This window comes from Plasmopara halstedii, assembly GCF_900000015.1.
Source record: "Plasmopara halstedii genome assembly, contig: Scaffold_262, whole genome shotgun sequence".
Taxonomy (NCBI): domain Eukaryota; phylum Oomycota; class Peronosporomycetes; order Peronosporales; family Peronosporaceae; genus Plasmopara; species Plasmopara halstedii.
The window spans coordinates 392,443-408,170 of NW_020187183.1; the positions used below are offsets into that span (position 1 = coordinate 392,443).

Below are 15,728 nucleotides of genomic sequence, written 5' to 3' on the forward strand. Positions count from 1 at the left end.
GATAGTATGCCTTCTAGACATTAGTACAAGCAACCACATTTGACCATTACTAGCCGAATTCGCAGATACCCACACTTGACCAATCAATTGGTTTCAGTCACGAATGGTGGCAACGTATTGGCGACCGGAGTCGGTACAAATTGAGTCATTTTGAAGAATAAGACACCGATTCGAAAACGTTCTGTATCTTCCCGATTCGATCGGAGACTTCTGTTGATTACGACTTCATCAACCAAAGGATTAAATATTACATTTGGGAACGCGTTATGCAAGAGCAAGAATGTTCAAGATGTTGTGACTCAGTGACACAGAAGGGCGAGTTGCTCGAATTTTAGCAAAAACAGCGAACATCAGTGGAGAATTTGGTTCAGGAACGAAACCAGCAAGTCCCGGTAAATGGCATGCTCGGTTTGGGCCATTTGTCAATTATATAGCCCCTTGAAGGGTATGTCGACGGATTTTAGCTGAAGAAGCCATGTGATGACAACAATGAAGATGACAATGACATATGCGAATGATGTGTGACGGGCAAGTCGTCAGTAAAACCGTTTTCACAGTCGGGAAACGGAGAGGCAAAGCCAAGTCATTCACAGTGACGTTATGTGTCCAATAGAGACCCAACCAAATGGAGGAACAAGATTCGTCGTAACATTATCGACAATTTTCGAGATTTGTGGTGGCGTACTACATTCCCCCAAGTCTGAAACGGCAAATCAATACATCGAGTACAAGCTGAGGCTGGAAACATACTAATTTCCAAGATCGAGTGTTTCGCACCAGCGATGGTGGCGAATATCAATATGCGGTTCAATCGAGCCGTGTCGAAAAGCTGACATTTTTCATCGAGCTACGGTTCCGTATTCGCCTCAACATAACGGAATGGTGAAACGGATGAACAGAATAATCACGGAGCGTGCAAGATCAAAAGCAAATGGAGAAGAAATAGTTAGTTGAAGCGATGAACACGGTCGTCGATGTGACCAAACGAGTTTCGTGTGCTGTTCATTCACAGAAGATTCCATTTAAAGTATGCTCTGGAAGAAAGCCCTATCTCTTCAATATGGGTGTTTTCTGAGCTCAAGGTTACGCAGACAGAGCGTGCGAATATGACACAAAAGTATTCTGATGTATATTTTAGGGATAATCGAACGAAGAGAAGGGAAATCAAGTGTGGAGCATCGAATCAAGCGATTGGATTTTATTTGCTCTACTATTTTCAACAAACAACCAAAATTTAACTTTATGCAAGTCGTTGGTGATCAACTTGTGCGATTCGACAGCGATGATGAAATCACAGAACCGGTTAGATCGATTAAAAGAGTGTCAAACCAATGGAGGTCGACCAGACTGATAACGACTCTACCAAGATACCTTCGAGCGGTCGCATAACGGTGGTTCAATTTCCACGGTATCAATGTTGTTTTGTATTAGTCGGTCTCGCACTTGAAGTTGAATTGATTCCCAAGCCCCCTTCCTTATTTATGCGTCAGCTGCGTACATTGAGCATCATAATGTATCATTGTTCCACCGCTGTAGCATATCATGCTAAGTCAGCTGAATTTTTCCCCTGGTAAAAATGCCTTCGTCACAGACTCACGTTATCGACCTCCATCCTGTAATCTTCTTATCGCGACGGGTTGAGGGTATTCTTTGCCCTGTCAATCAACCCGCATCTAGATTCTTTCTGCGCTTGTCAGCCTATAATGTGAAGCTATGAGCCCACTCGAACTTAAGAGCTCTTTAGAAAAAAAATTATGGTATCGCATCTTTGGTCTGTATTTTTTTTTCGTACGTACTTTCCGTCATCTGTTTGACACCAAAATGGCTGCAATTTGTGTGTATATGCGAGGGCATCTTCTAATTTAGTTCAAAAATACTTTACAATTCTTCTGTTTCAAGCTGAATCATTAGTCGTTTAATCGATCTATAAATTTGCAGGCTTGTGCTCTCATCTTATCTTTTATATGACATTTTGATAACGTTCTCATTGACTTAACATGTTAATAGTATCATGCAGCAGCAAGTATTCCTAAACTTGCAGCCAACGTTGCCAGCATCTCTGCACAAAGTTTCTATTGCATTTGAATCAATCGCCTTAGATTTTAAGAGGTGTTGACTTGGCGGACGATCAATACGAAATTCTCTTCCACCTTTCCATAATGTTTTGGCATCGCAAGCCCCTTTACTATCGCCTCCGACCTTTCCCCTGATCCGCGGTCGGCTAGCTGCTGCAGCACTACTTTGACATCTAAAACATTTATCTGTGCCGCTCTCAAGGCCCATGACTTTTGTTAATATTGCTCTATAAGATGCGCCATGCTTTTTCCTTAATTTAAGCTCGTAATCAATTCCAAGTCGAATATCTTCCTGAACTGACGCCCCTCCCTTTTGTGATTGCACTCCGAGTCTTATGCAAGACTTTTACGACCAACAACCTCAGGGGATTGTATGCCGTAAAGTCTAACTAGAATTTAAGGAAGAAAAAATAGCGATACCAGCCCAAATCAATATAGCAGGAGTTTTGCCTTGGACTAACGAAATGTCAAATCTCATTGGACCACCCGTATTGTCTGTTTGCGCTGTTATGCGCAAGCAAATTTCTTGTGTGGTTGTTGGCGAAAGGATGTGTTGATAATTATAAGGACAACTGTATATAAGTTTATTACATTTTTGATCTTTTAGAAGATACACCATTCTTATTATCCAATTAGATGTAAAAGCTCTAAGGTACATTCCGTTTTATGTAGTGGATATGTGAATAGATATATTAAACACACAATCCGTTGCGATACATCCTTTTTACGTTTCCAGCTCCGTGCAATGCTTTTGGTCCGACAATACAATTTCAGTTGCTATCAAGACAGGGTATATGGCTTGTGATGTCGCCAGCCTCACCTTTCGGCAGATCCTCACTGAACACGTCTAGCAGAGTTAACAAAGCAGAATATATAACTCAAGTCTCATGTTGGCAATGAAACTGTGCATAAACATTATGCGTACATTAAACCAACATGGAGTGCGACCAAACAAAAAAATCTTTTTGTCATCATTTTGTCAAATAATATCCCAGGGTATCATGAGCAGCAACTTCATTTGGTGGTGCGATATTATTATTGATCTTAACTCCACTACGACTGTCCCAGCCAGAGATAGAGGACCTTATTGGAATCGACGTCACGAAGAAAAGTAAAATTAAAAAAAACACTTTGTCTTACTTGAAATATTTATGAATTGCGACACCAATACCACAAACTATAAAGTGTAAGGTGTTTAAACACGCCCTTTCATCCTTCGACTCGTATACGAATAGAAAGCCTCGATCCGCTTACAGTAAATTGTGGCAAAGATGGAGATGGAAAAATGCTCTAGCCACGCAAAATGCTGAATTGTAGGACTAAAGCGATGATCACTGCGCCATGATAAAATGAGCCACCAAATTTTCCGAACTTCTGGATTTTCAGATTGGTATAGGCACCGCGCCAAGCGCCGCTAATTGGTTGTCAGCGACTTGCTGAGCCGTTGTCGGAAGAAAGATTTATGGCTGCCTCGAAATGAACGTGATCACAGGTCCAGATTGACGTGGGTTGCCTAGCAGCTTCACTAAATCCAGCCTACCGAAGCTGACCACACCGCCAAGCTAGGTGGGAATCATGATGGTGGTCATGGTGGTATCTCGTGAAAACAATCTACATTTTTGCAGTAATAGCCTGACGTGCGAAGCTGAATTTTCGAATGAATGCATCTAGACAGATTGATTGCGAGTAACAACCAAACACAACTTATTGTAAACGGTCATATAAGAAAACGTAAAATACATGCGACCAGGGAGAAGAAAGGGTCATGATATACAGCTGCCTTTAAATTCGCAAGGAATGAGTCCGACCAAGACCTAAACAAACACTAAACTCTGTTAAGACTACGCGGACGTCTGACTGTACTTAATGTGTAAACGTGAACTTTGGAGATTATAACGCAAGTTTCAGCCTGAAGCTACACAACGCAAAGTCGTTATTAGTACGAGGAGGCGTAGTTCCCAGCCACGATGCTCAAATTAATTGATAAACATCTTAAGAGGTGACCATTACATTTTCCTTCTCCCTTCTTCCTGTTATCACGCACCACATGCCTTCGACAAACACATACACTTCCACAATAACCACTTAAATGACATTGAGAAACAAGAAAAGTGTTATTTTGTCTATCATATCACCAGCATAAGAAATCTATCACCACTGCGTCTCTCGTCAACGACACCTCAACCAAACTTTTATTAATTATCTGTCTGCAGCGGGGCTGCCATAGCTCTTTGCTTAGAGGAAGCTAAGCTAACGTCATCGATCTCACGTTCTTTCCAAGAACCAGTACGAGTGTAGCGAATTCCAATCCGCTACCTCCAAGTACTATAAACCTGACCAAGACAAACGAACATTTCTGTTCAAAATCGATCGAAACTCTATCTATATCTTTTGGTTGCGCTAACCCTATGATTTCCTCTTCTTGCTAAGGTGTAGCCACACCACTGTGTGGCACTAACTTGTGTAATACACACCTTTGTACGGCTTTCACCGTGTGACACTAACTTGTGTAATACACACCTTTGTACAGTTGTGTCAGAACTTGGCCAATCACGCAATCCCGATTTATAGAAATATTGATCGACATCTTTTGCATTTAAGATTGTAGAAGCTGTAAAAAGGAACGTATTTTTTCTATTTCGCGCAATGGAGCTGCCGCGCGCCTTGCATCAATATAGCCTCAATGATTTGAGTCCACACTAACTAACGCACAGAATATGGGCTCGCCGGGGTGCCAAATCGAGTGCATCATTCCTTAAGTGAGATAGATTATATACTAGATATAAAACAGGCTAAAATGGTTGTATAAAATACAAATAAATTACTATCTATAATTGTCGAACTTAACATAAAGCATAACGTGAGGCTAGCAAAGAGCCTTTCCTTTACAGTGTGCCATCATCTATCTGTATTCATATCGAATATTTATCATGAGAACTAATCGCCGCTGCCCAGAAATGCATCAGTTTGGTATTTAAAACATAGCAAAGTGCCTGATAATGTAAAATCTAGCGGATTTGCTAAATTATAAAACTGATACTAAGTCTGAGTTGGTAAAAAATTAAAAGGGAAAATTGCCAATACTAGTATAAAACGACAAAATTTCTTTGAGCAAATGTAATGTAGAATCTAGGGGTTTAAACGCAATCAAATACAATTGACGACGTTGAGACGCTAATGACTGCCCGCAGGGTTTATACAGATCCCACAAACTTGCCTTCTTCCTCGTCTTCGTTCTCACGTTCCGTATCGACATCGTCTTCGTCCAGTGCGCCCACCTCTAACGAATCATCCTCAGAATGACCATCACCACTGACATCAGTCTTCATGGCTACAGTTGATTCATCAACCGAATTACCCCCATTACGGCTACGGACTTTCCGAACAATAACTGCAAATGCTACGGCAATGAAACCAACAAAAGCCCCAAAACCTGCTCCAACTCTAATGAATTGGCTGGACTCGACAGCTTCAGCCTCTTCAGCCTTCTTCTCAGCAAGCCCTACGCTCTCCTCACTCAGTTGCTCTTGCTGGATATTCATTGTGTCATCTAGCGATCCTGAACAAGAAGCCGAGTCTACGCCGTCCGAACTGTCTCCTACAACGTCTACTGTATCCAGATTGACGCTTGCAGCGCTGTCGTCGGCATTCTGAGACGTGTTCTTTTTACCGCCATTCTGAACGAGATCAGTGACATCGTCCCCACCACTTGAAGCAGAGTCCTCATCTGAGTGAGATTGAACTGTGTCTTGTTTAACATTCATTACGTCGTCAGACGCACCCTCTTCGGCATCTGGCCATCCTTTGTAATGCTGCATCTCTTCAAAATCTTCTTCCTCTTCCTTTTCTCGTTCGTCAGAAGAGCTTTCACTGGCTTCGTCTTCATGTTCCGAATTGTCACTCTTCGCCACCTTCTTATCTTTCTCATCATCTCCTTTCTCATCGCTGGCCGACTTTGAGTCACTCACATTTTCCTTCTCTTTCTTGATTTTGTCTTTTTGCTCCACTTCATGTTTTGAATGGTCAGTACTTCCACTCTCATCCATCTCCAGATCTTTTACATCCACAGTCTCGTAACCAGAGCCAGAACCTGACATTGAGTCTAAACCACTCGAGACATTCTTGTCGTCATCTTGCGCCTTCTTTGTGCCATTTTTCACAGTCTCGACAGCCTTTTTGGTGGCATTAACCGCACTATCGATAATATTCTTTTTCCCGTCTTCGTGACCTTGCTCCATGTCGCTTGCGCTGCTATCGTTAGAGTGCCTTTCACTTCCGTGATCTTTGTCATCTGAGTCACTCGATTCTTGCACTTTCTCCTTATCTTCTTGCTTCTTGGTGCTTTGTGTCGTAGGATTCTTAGCGCCATCTTTATCCTTCACTTTGTCGGCTTCAGCCTTCTTCTTCGCGCCTTCTTCTTCTTCTTCTTCATCATCAGCATCATCATCATCATTTTCATCATGCTCATCCTCATCATCTTCTTCCTCATCTTCTTCCTCCTCCTCATCCTCCTCCATTTCTTCACTACCAACAATCTCCACCAAGCTATCGAGCGATCCCGACCCGGAGCGCTTGATCATTGATTTCTTCGCATCTTTCGTCGAATTTACAGCAACAACATCATCCGTGGTAGACACGTTCTGACTAAGACCATTCTTGTTACTATCTGCAGGTTTCTTGCTCGTATCGCTACTTGTAACCTTCTCATGCTGGACAGCTTCATGTTCTTCATCCAAAGTCTCGCTTTCCTCCTCGCTGTCACTCTCATTACCACCTTTAGTATGTTTCACTTTCTCCTTTTCCTTACTATCGTCACTATCGCTTGCTTCTGATTCCTCTCCCACATCTGGAAAGCCCGATAATTTATCACTACCACTGCCGCTGCCTAACCACGAGCTTAGACTGCTAGTGGAGATATCTTCCTCTTCCTGCTCTTCCTCAACCTCCTCTAGAAATCGATAGTGATAATTGCTTAGCTCACGCGAAGCTACAATAGTCACCACCAATGCGGTCACAAGTAGTAGAAAGTGTTTGCGGTATGCCATCCTATTAAAATTAGGAGTAAATCTGGGAATGAAAAGTCTTGAGGATGTGACTTTTGAGCTTGGACGTAATTGGTCCGGCTCGTACCATTAATTCGAGCGTTTATTTTCTTGTGCTTTTAGCTATGCACTTAAACAGGTACTATCATTTGAAGGTTTGGAATCGAGTATTTAGCTTAATAATATTCAACTTTTTTTCTCGAAAATTGGATTTGACAGGAGCAGATTATACCACATGTTTCGTCTTACCGATCAAAAAAAAGACCCATATTAATTTAGAGCATTTATTGAGCTCTACAATTAAATTGTAGAGACAGCCATATAGTGTTAGCACATCGTGCTCAGAAATGGCATGTATTTGACAGATTTTCTCCGTGATAAGTCATTGATGAATACACAGAAATATTCTACCACACTACTTTGAGGACCTTGATGGATTATCATGGCCTGGCGCCGAAAATATTGAAGATATGAAGCTGGTTACCCGCGGTCTAATCAGATACATTATAAAACATTATGCATGACAGATGATTATATGGTTGTAAGTAAACGTGTTACATTATGAAACATAATGAAGTATGAGAATGAGGATATCATCTACAATTCTCCCCGAAAAAAAGAGTGACAACAATCAAAACGTTATCATCGTTGCTGCTGCAAATTCTTTCCCAATTCCCGATTTGAAAGCATAACTGAACGCCTTTTCCGCCACGGAAATTGGATGCCTTTTGAGCTGAATACAAACTGTACGTCTGGTAGTCAGAACAGGACAAGTGTATCATACATATTTATCATTTAGGTAAGAATGATGTATTAAAATGTGGGGTTAATCCAGCGTTAAGGTTTTTCGTGGTAGCCGCACGTCCCAACAACAGCACAGCATTCCAAGAGATAAGATGGCGCCAAGCGTAAACCTCGTCAAGTTCTGGTCTAAATTCGGTCAAGAGTTTGGTCGTACCACTCGCCACCTGTCGCCGTACGAAGTGCATCCGGTACGCAGCCTCATCACAACGATGCCGCACAAGACGATTCGTAAGATTAAAGAGAACGGCCTTGTGCTCATCCCAGCCGCGGTTCTTTTATTTGGTACCATTAAATGGGGCAATGCAGCTAACGATGCTGATCACCGCACGCATTGGAGTTAAGTAATCAAGATGAGAGGAAGTGCATATTTCTTTGCACTACCGTACATTGTAGACAAACGGTTGTTTCTCTCGATGCGGCGAAGTCAGATGGAGATAATGAGAACTACGAGTTGTTAGATTCGATACGAACTAAAAGCCTTCCTCTCAATGGTATAATACTATGAAACGCTTCATTTACATTACAATCGTAGACAACATAAGTAGTGACGTTTCTTTCCCAAGTTCTTGCTAATCTTTCTTAAATAAGCTATAAATTGGCTGCTCATCAAGAGAACAAAAGAATTGGGTAAAGGCGTCTACAGTAATTTTATCGACTGTCTACTCCCATCAGTCTTCGGCTCAGAAAAAAGAGCGAGTGTGCTGAAAATCCAAATTTCCCGGTGTGCTCCTCATCGCAGCTCTGCTGCTTTAGCGGACGCTGCAACCGTCACGCATTCTTAAATCTCGTCGACAGAGCAGAAAGATGAATGCTGAATACAATTCATCGCAGCTTAAACAGAGTTATGGCCTGCCTCAGTCTAATCCAGGCTCTGTCACGTCCTCATCATCCAGTAACAGCAACAATTCTTTCATAGACTCTTCACGCTACACACTCCGACCATCTACCAAGGCTTTGATCTTGCAACAAGATCATCAGCAAGCGACACGATCCAGTACCAATATCGCTAACAACATGCTGCTGACTCGAACGACGTCAGATATTGGGCCTCATACTACGCCAGAAGAAGCAGCAGCGGCGCTTCGAGAGCGCTCGAACTCGCTTGCGATCATGGAGTCTATGCGTGTACATTCGGTCACTGATCATACAATGAGTTTGAAAGCCAAAGCCAAGCTGAAAAAGGAAATGGATTATGCAGCTCAAGTGGTCAGAACTTTTTTATCCCCAAAGTTGCTAAAAGACCAGTCAATTCCACATGAACTGCTGGCTGAAGCATATGGTCTTGTGTTTGTGACTATGTACAAGGCAGGCTTTTTGTTTACAGGAAAGATTGGAACAGGATTTGTTATATCACGTACAACAGGAGGATGGTCGGCGCCCAGCTTTGTCAAGTCGGGAGGATTTGGCTTTGGTATGATGGCAGGCGGTGAGCTTGTCAATTATATGATTGTCTTAAATTCGAGAAGTGCTGTAAAAGTTTTCACCCGAAATGGTCAAATTCAGTTGGGCTCCGAGCTTGACATTGCTGTCGGGCCTATTGGGCGAGCCGCAAGTGCTTCACTTAATATGGGACCTGGTGGCGTTGCACCTAATTACTCGTATAGTCATAGCAAAGGATTTTATGGCGGCATTGGGCTTAGTGGCGCTATCATTTGCACGCGCAAGTCACTGAATGCAAAGTGTTATGGCCCTAATGTAACAGCACGGCAGCTTTTGGGTGGAGAGGTGGCTTGTTCATTAGCTGAGCCACTTTGGAGAGCCCTGGATGAGGCGTTAAATATCCAGCGGGAGTATGTCAACGGATTTCCTGTGCTGGCTCCCACGTATACTGGTATGGCGTGTGATGCGTGCGGTCAAGTCCTTTCATCAGAAAACAACGCGAATGCTTGTGCAATGTGCGGGAACTTGCTCGTCTACAGTGTCAGTGTACACTCTGGTCGGCGTAATACCAGTGAGTTTGTTGCTTCAGCACTGATCAATCGGACGGAGTAAGAGTGAGATGGCGGGATCCTAATTTTATGTGACCGAAGTCATCGTGCATAAGCTTTAAACTATAATGAAAAGATCATGAATCGATTTTAGTAATCTGCCATATACGATAAATTGAATATTCATAAAATGATATTTTCTTTTTTATTAGAAAGTAATCTACCAGATGAAAATCGAGGAGGATGTCAGTGCGACAGCCACCACGTCGGCGGGTGAGGTAGCGCTGTCCAAAATGAATGCAGCATTTGCTCGCAGCTTGTATCTTGTGTGTCCTCCAATTCAATATCCTCCGCACTGCCGATTTAATCCAGTGCGTGATGCAGCTGATACTGCGGAGATTGGAGTGCGTCTTGAAGAGTTTTTCCTACATGCAAAGCAGCTGGAGCAAGTTTTTATGAATGAAACGATCAACAGTTTATCCTCTGTAAATCTAGAGTCCTTTACAGAGGAAAGAGCACAATTAACGGGCGGACGGCAACAGCGAAGTGAGCTCGAGCTAGAAATTCTCAATCTTGAGGCAGAGCTCGCGGAAAAGATCGATCTAATTGAAAAATACACGGAAGTTGTGCGTGGCTGGGAGGGTAAATTTAAGAGACTGGACAATCGATTATCACCAGATAGAGAATGACGATAGCGGAAGCAAGAAACGATGAGATTGTTATAAAGCTAGTTTAATGTTTTGGTTGTTAATGCTTCATAAAGCCCTATTAAAAAAAATTAGAGAGCTTACTTAAGCGACTCCCAGGCCTTTAGCAGTACAGCCGTTTGCTCCGGGCTGCGAACAGCGATGCGGATATATGTCGGGAGGTTGTAACCAGGTTTGCCACTGCGTACGGGCACGCCGTGCTCCTTGGCCAGTTTACAGGCTTCTTCGCACGTAGCAACCGCTCGAGTGTCCATCCAGATCCATGACAAAAACTCTTTACCAAAGAATTGCCAAGTTGGAAAGCGCTTAGACAGCTGATCCACAGCATTAGCACGCCACTTTGGCGTGACTTCCCATGTTTTTTGGAGGTAAGAGTCGTCTTTCACTACAGCGGATACAAAGGCTAACGCCATGGAATTGACGGACCACGGCACCTGTTTCCGTTTAATCTCCGCTGCGTGTTGCGGCGTCGGAGCAACGACGCTGCCGATACGAAGGCCCGTGCAGGACCAGATTTTAGTCCAGCTCGTCATGACCCACACATTGATGCGGCGCGTCTCGCATAGATTCTTGACCCATTCACGCTGGTAGATGAGCGAATCCTGACGCCACTCAGGTCCTAACCACGGCTGCATGCTTTCGTCAATAATGATGGTGTGATTGTCAGGGCAATTTTTCTCGATATACTTTTTCATTTCGTTCACGTTCATGTAATCGCCCGTTGGGTTGGTTGGATTGACAAGGCATGTTAAAACCGCTGAAGAATCATTCCACTCAAGCGTTTCGCGTCCGTCAGCCTGGCTAGAGCGCTCATATTCTTTGTACTGAGTCATTGTGCCACCAGGTCGCCAACCACCGGGCTGCACACTACGAATTACTAAATCAATGAGTTCGCTAGCTCCATTACCCATCAACAAAAGGGGCAAATTTTGTTGCCAGCATTCTGGCCATAAAAACTCGGCCAAGTGGCTAATGGCCGGCTGAAAGTCCGCTGGCGGGTAATGATGCACCGTTCGCATGGCCTGAGTAGCAGCTTCTAGCGCCTTTTGTGGTGTACCTAGACCATTGGTAGTCACACTAAAGTCTTCAGCAAAGTTTGATAAGAATTTCCAGTCCTGACCACCGTGGAAGGTTTGCGTTGCTGAGTCCCAGACAGCGGAAGCCGAGGATGAAGATGCCATAAGATCGTTACAGCTTTATATTGTACCCAGGTTAGCGATCAGAAAAGATATCCTCAGAATAATGACATATACAGTGACGAGCTGAGTTATACTGCTCGCATCTGCGGTCCTTGTTACGCTAAATCTTCCGTCATCTCCGTCGTTAGCGAATGCTTTACCGGTAATTGCCTGCATCATTTATATGGAAATGCCACATTTAGAAACTAGAAGTACGATGCAAGCAGCTTCCAAGGCTGATGAACTGACACCGTTAATCGGTCGACCACGCACTGATATCTCGAGCTCTGCTGCACCGTTATTGTCCCCGAATTACGCGGCTTCTTCTCCATCCACATCAGTCTTTTCGCCCTTTAGACCTAAAGAAGAGCCTAATGAGGATCAATTAGCAACATCTCCACCTCGCTCAGACCATTTGTTGGGTTTACTGACACATCAAGAAGATGAGCCTCAGAGTGAAGAGGAGGAAGCAAGTGAGAGTCAATACGAGTATTTTGCTTCGCCTGCTAAAGTACTTGGCTCCGCCTGTGTGAAAGGAGATTTTTTTCAAGCACAAAGTGCCGTGGAAATGGCTATCAGTAAGGCACTTCAAGCTGCTGAGCGACAGGAACAGATGCAGGAAGAAAACCATACGGATACACTTATTGCAGACGCTACCCGACGACGAGTAGCTCAAAGTGTCTATCGTCTTTTGACAGTATATGAAGCTCGTCATCAGATGAATTCTTTGCATCTCGCAGTGCTTTACGAACATCCGACATTAGTGGCGTATCTCGTATCTACAGCAAAAAAGTATCTCCCGTGCGAACGAGATACACTTTACAAGAAACAGCGAAAGAATTCTGCACGGCGTGGTGTTGACTGTATGTCGGATAAAGATGAATTCGATCTTGTAGACGAAGAGACAAATAGCAACGCGAGCACGGAGACGCAGGAGCGTGAACACGACGAAGTAACGAAAGACACGTTGCAAGACTTTCTCAACAGTCGCTGTGGAGACTCAAAGCATCGCGCGACAGCTTTAATGTTGTGTACGTCAGTAGCCTGTGCAACCACATTGATCGATGCTGGAGCATCTTTAGACGCAACAAATTCCTCAGGAATGTCAGCGATGCACTATGCAGCAAGCACTGGTAACGCTGCGCTCGTAAGTCTTTTAGTGTCTCGTGGAGCAGATGTGAATCAGGCTGACAATCGTGGGGCTACCCCATTGCACTGGGCTGTGTTCGAGGGATTTCAATACACAGCAATGTTACTTGTAGGCTACGGAGCAGATCAGAAAGTATGTGATTCCGAGAACCAGACGCCGTTGATGATTGCAAGTGCGCTTGGAGACGCATTTTTAACGAAACAACTGGTAGTAGAAGGAGCGCCAGTGAAAGCGAAGGATAAACATGGCCGAACTGCAATGGATATAGCGCGACAAGGTGCACACTTCGAGACAGTAAGCGCCTTAAAAGCAGGTGCATCAGATCGTTTAGTGGCCTGGGCATCGCGTAGAGGCGCATCTGTGCTCTTCTTCTTTGTCATGGTCATATCCAACGCGACGCTGTCGCTGATATTTGCAGTCCCGTGTCTACCGCCTCGAAATCCAATCCAGACTGTGCGGTATCAGACAGTGGGGCTAGTTTTCTTGACTGTGACGTGTATACTATATGTCTACGTGTGCATGAAGGACCCAGGATATGTGCCACGCTCCACACGTCCTGCATATGAACTCTTAGCAATGGAAGAGATGACTGTACCTTGTCCAACGTGTGTGACGCGCAAGCCACAGCGTTCCAAGCACTGCTCGGCCTGTAGACGCTGTGTCTACCGGTTTGACCATCATTGTCCGTGGATTAATAACTGTGTTGGCATCGGTAACCATCGCAGTTTTCTCATCTTTCTTGTGGCTCTTTCGAGCTTCTGTTTCGCTATCGGAATGATCTCGCTGAACATTTTAATGGGCCACTTTCCTTTGCACCCACTTGCTTATGATACTCACGATGAGCAGGGAACCGCAGCGCTGTGGCCGTGGCGATGGTTGCGACCACCTGATTGGGCGCTATCAGGCGACCTCCAGGCAAAGTCATCAACGTTGCTGCTTCACAGTCTTCATGCTGTCTTGCTGCTTTGTGCTACCGTATTTGGATTACCAACGACTATGTTGCTTATCATTCAGCTACGCAACGTAAGTCGCAACTTGACGACGAACGAAGTTTTTAACAAGGACAAATACCCATACTTGAAAACTCCCATGGACGAGTTTCACAACCCGTTTGATGGTGGTTGTCTGTACAATTTTGCTGAAGTGTGTCGTGGTGAGATTTCAACAAATGATGAAAATGAGTTGAATAACTCTGGAGTACAGGAGAACGATATTAGCGCACGATAGAAGTGCAAATTATCGCAATTTTCGCTTGATTGCGATCTAGAATTGACTTGATACATGTTGTGTACGAGGAAGTGGGCGCTTGTTTTTAACAATCATATAATTTGCTGAGGGTATTAAGTTGTTTCTGTAAATGAGACCTCCACTTCCATCTCCATTGAGTCGTCCTGAGAGTCAATACTACGACCAGACGAATCTTCATCTCTCTGCGGCACGACTTCTCGTACAATCGTATCTCTGCCAGTTGTCATCTCTTCTTCTTCATCATCCATCATTTCGTCCTCGTCTTCATCTATACCCTCATCTTCTTCCTCTGACGGGCTCGATTGCGCTTGATCTAAGTCGAATGGAGCTTGATCACCTTGTAAAGCTTGAGCGTCAGTACCTGCCAGCTTAGCTACATTACCGGTACCTTCGCGATGGAAATTGACGCCGATTGGAATTGATGCTTGACGATTAACCAAGTCCTGGATCATATTTTCTAGTGCTTTCTCTTCGTGTTCAAGCTCATACAAATCCTGAGCATAAGCGCTTGCTTCTCCTACACGAAATGCGTAGCGACTGGCCCCATACAGCTCGCTGATTCGTGGTGTCAATGTCGGGAAACTCGCGCCGTTAAAGTCCATGTGGAAACCTGGCTTATTAACAAAATTTGAAATATTGTATAGTTGTGTTGCGTTATACCTCATTGTACATGTGTAACACTCCGGAGTAACCTCTAACATCGGCTACTACAATAATCTAAGTATACACACAGACGCGCAAAGTTATATGAAATATGAGGATCTCCAAATTTTATGTAGCACACCCAACGGCTTCTAGTAGATCTTCCGCTTTCAACAGTTTTTTTCGGCATCCTTCTTTGTGCTCGAAGCGCAATTGCACCAAGATAGACTCCAGAGCACTTAATGTAACAATTTCATGTTCTACATAGAAAATACAGTGATTTTGTAGTGCTCAAGGTTCACAGTCTAGTACGGGCTGCAGTAGCTCTTTTGCTTAGAGGAAGCTAAGCTAAGGTCATCGACCTTACATTATTTACAAGAACCAGTACGAGTGTAGCGGATCCCAACCACTTACTCTAAGAGTAATCAGAGGTAAATAAACTGTTTCATTCAAAATTGAGACAGTATTTATCTATTTTATTTGCGGCAGGCCGCCTATATCTAATACCTTAGATTTTCCTGATTGAATAGTAAAACCTGATTAATATGCATAACTACTGACAGTCCCGCAACGTAGTGCTTCTTGTTACGTTACAGTCTTGTGTGATTACACCGATCACTGTAATCAACTTCTTTGTACGGTAACACCGATCACAGTAATCTACTACTTTGTACGGTCACACCATCTTGGGTGATCCACCTCCGTACACCAGGGTCTGTTTAACCTCGTTGCATAGTTAACTTGGTCACCAGCACCTTATAGATCGTCGACCAAAACTTCCCAGTGAAGCGTGGGTCTTTGTCAGAGACAATTGACTCCAGAAATCTATGTTGTCAAAAGACACGATTTACATACAGCGTCGCTGCATGACACCGTCGATAGTGTCCGGCACAGCCGCAAGATGAGCCATCTTGATCAAACAATGAATGAAGACCACAACACCCGTGTTGCCCG

At 43.8% G+C, this 15,728-nt stretch overlaps 6 protein-coding genes across 6 annotated transcripts; 3 read left to right on the top strand and 3 right to left on the bottom strand.

Annotated features, from left to right (window-relative positions):
* Positions 1-5,269: 5,269 nt before the first annotated feature.
* On the bottom strand, positions 5,270-7,120 carry PHALS_04524 (RxLR-like protein; the record flags this gene model as incomplete). Its single annotated transcript, XM_024722346.1, has 1 exon — positions 5,270-7,120. One exon carries the CDS (start codon positions 7,118-7,120, stop codon positions 5,270-5,272), a length of 1,851 nt encoding a protein of 616 aa, XP_024573432.1.
* Positions 7,121-8,935: 1,815 nt separating this feature from the next.
* Positions 8,936-9,913, top strand: PHALS_04525 (Uncharacterized conserved protein; the record flags this gene model as incomplete). The annotated part of the gene is made up of 1 exon (XM_024722347.1): positions 8,936-9,913. The coding sequence occupies one exon, from the start codon at positions 8,936-8,938 to the stop codon at positions 9,911-9,913; it is 978 nt and encodes a 325-aa protein (XP_024573433.1).
* Positions 9,914-10,076: 163 nt separating this feature from the next.
* On the top strand, positions 10,077-10,538 carry PHALS_04526 (uncharacterized protein; the record flags this gene model as incomplete). The annotated part of the gene is made up of 1 exon (XM_024722349.1): positions 10,077-10,538. The coding sequence occupies one exon, from the start codon at positions 10,077-10,079 to the stop codon at positions 10,536-10,538; it is 462 nt and encodes a 153-aa protein (XP_024573434.1).
* A 98-nt stretch (positions 10,539-10,636) lies between these two features.
* Positions 10,637-11,737, bottom strand: PHALS_04527 (class i ii superfamily protein; the record flags this gene model as incomplete). Its single annotated transcript, XM_024722350.1, has 1 exon — positions 10,637-11,737. One exon carries the CDS (start codon positions 11,735-11,737, stop codon positions 10,637-10,639), a length of 1,101 nt encoding a protein of 366 aa, XP_024573435.1.
* Positions 11,738-11,951: 214 nt separating this feature from the next.
* Positions 11,952-14,111, top strand: PHALS_04528 (palmitoyltransferase; the record flags this gene model as incomplete). Its single annotated transcript, XM_024722351.1, has 1 exon — positions 11,952-14,111. The coding sequence occupies one exon, from the start codon at positions 11,952-11,954 to the stop codon at positions 14,109-14,111; it is 2,160 nt and encodes a 719-aa protein (XP_024573436.1).
* Positions 14,112-14,224: 113 nt separating this feature from the next.
* On the bottom strand, positions 14,225-14,734 carry PHALS_04529 (uncharacterized protein; the record flags this gene model as incomplete). The annotated part of the gene is made up of 1 exon (XM_024722352.1): positions 14,225-14,734. The coding sequence occupies one exon, from the start codon at positions 14,732-14,734 to the stop codon at positions 14,225-14,227; it is 510 nt and encodes a 169-aa protein (XP_024573437.1).
* Positions 14,735-15,728: the final 994 nt, after the last annotated feature.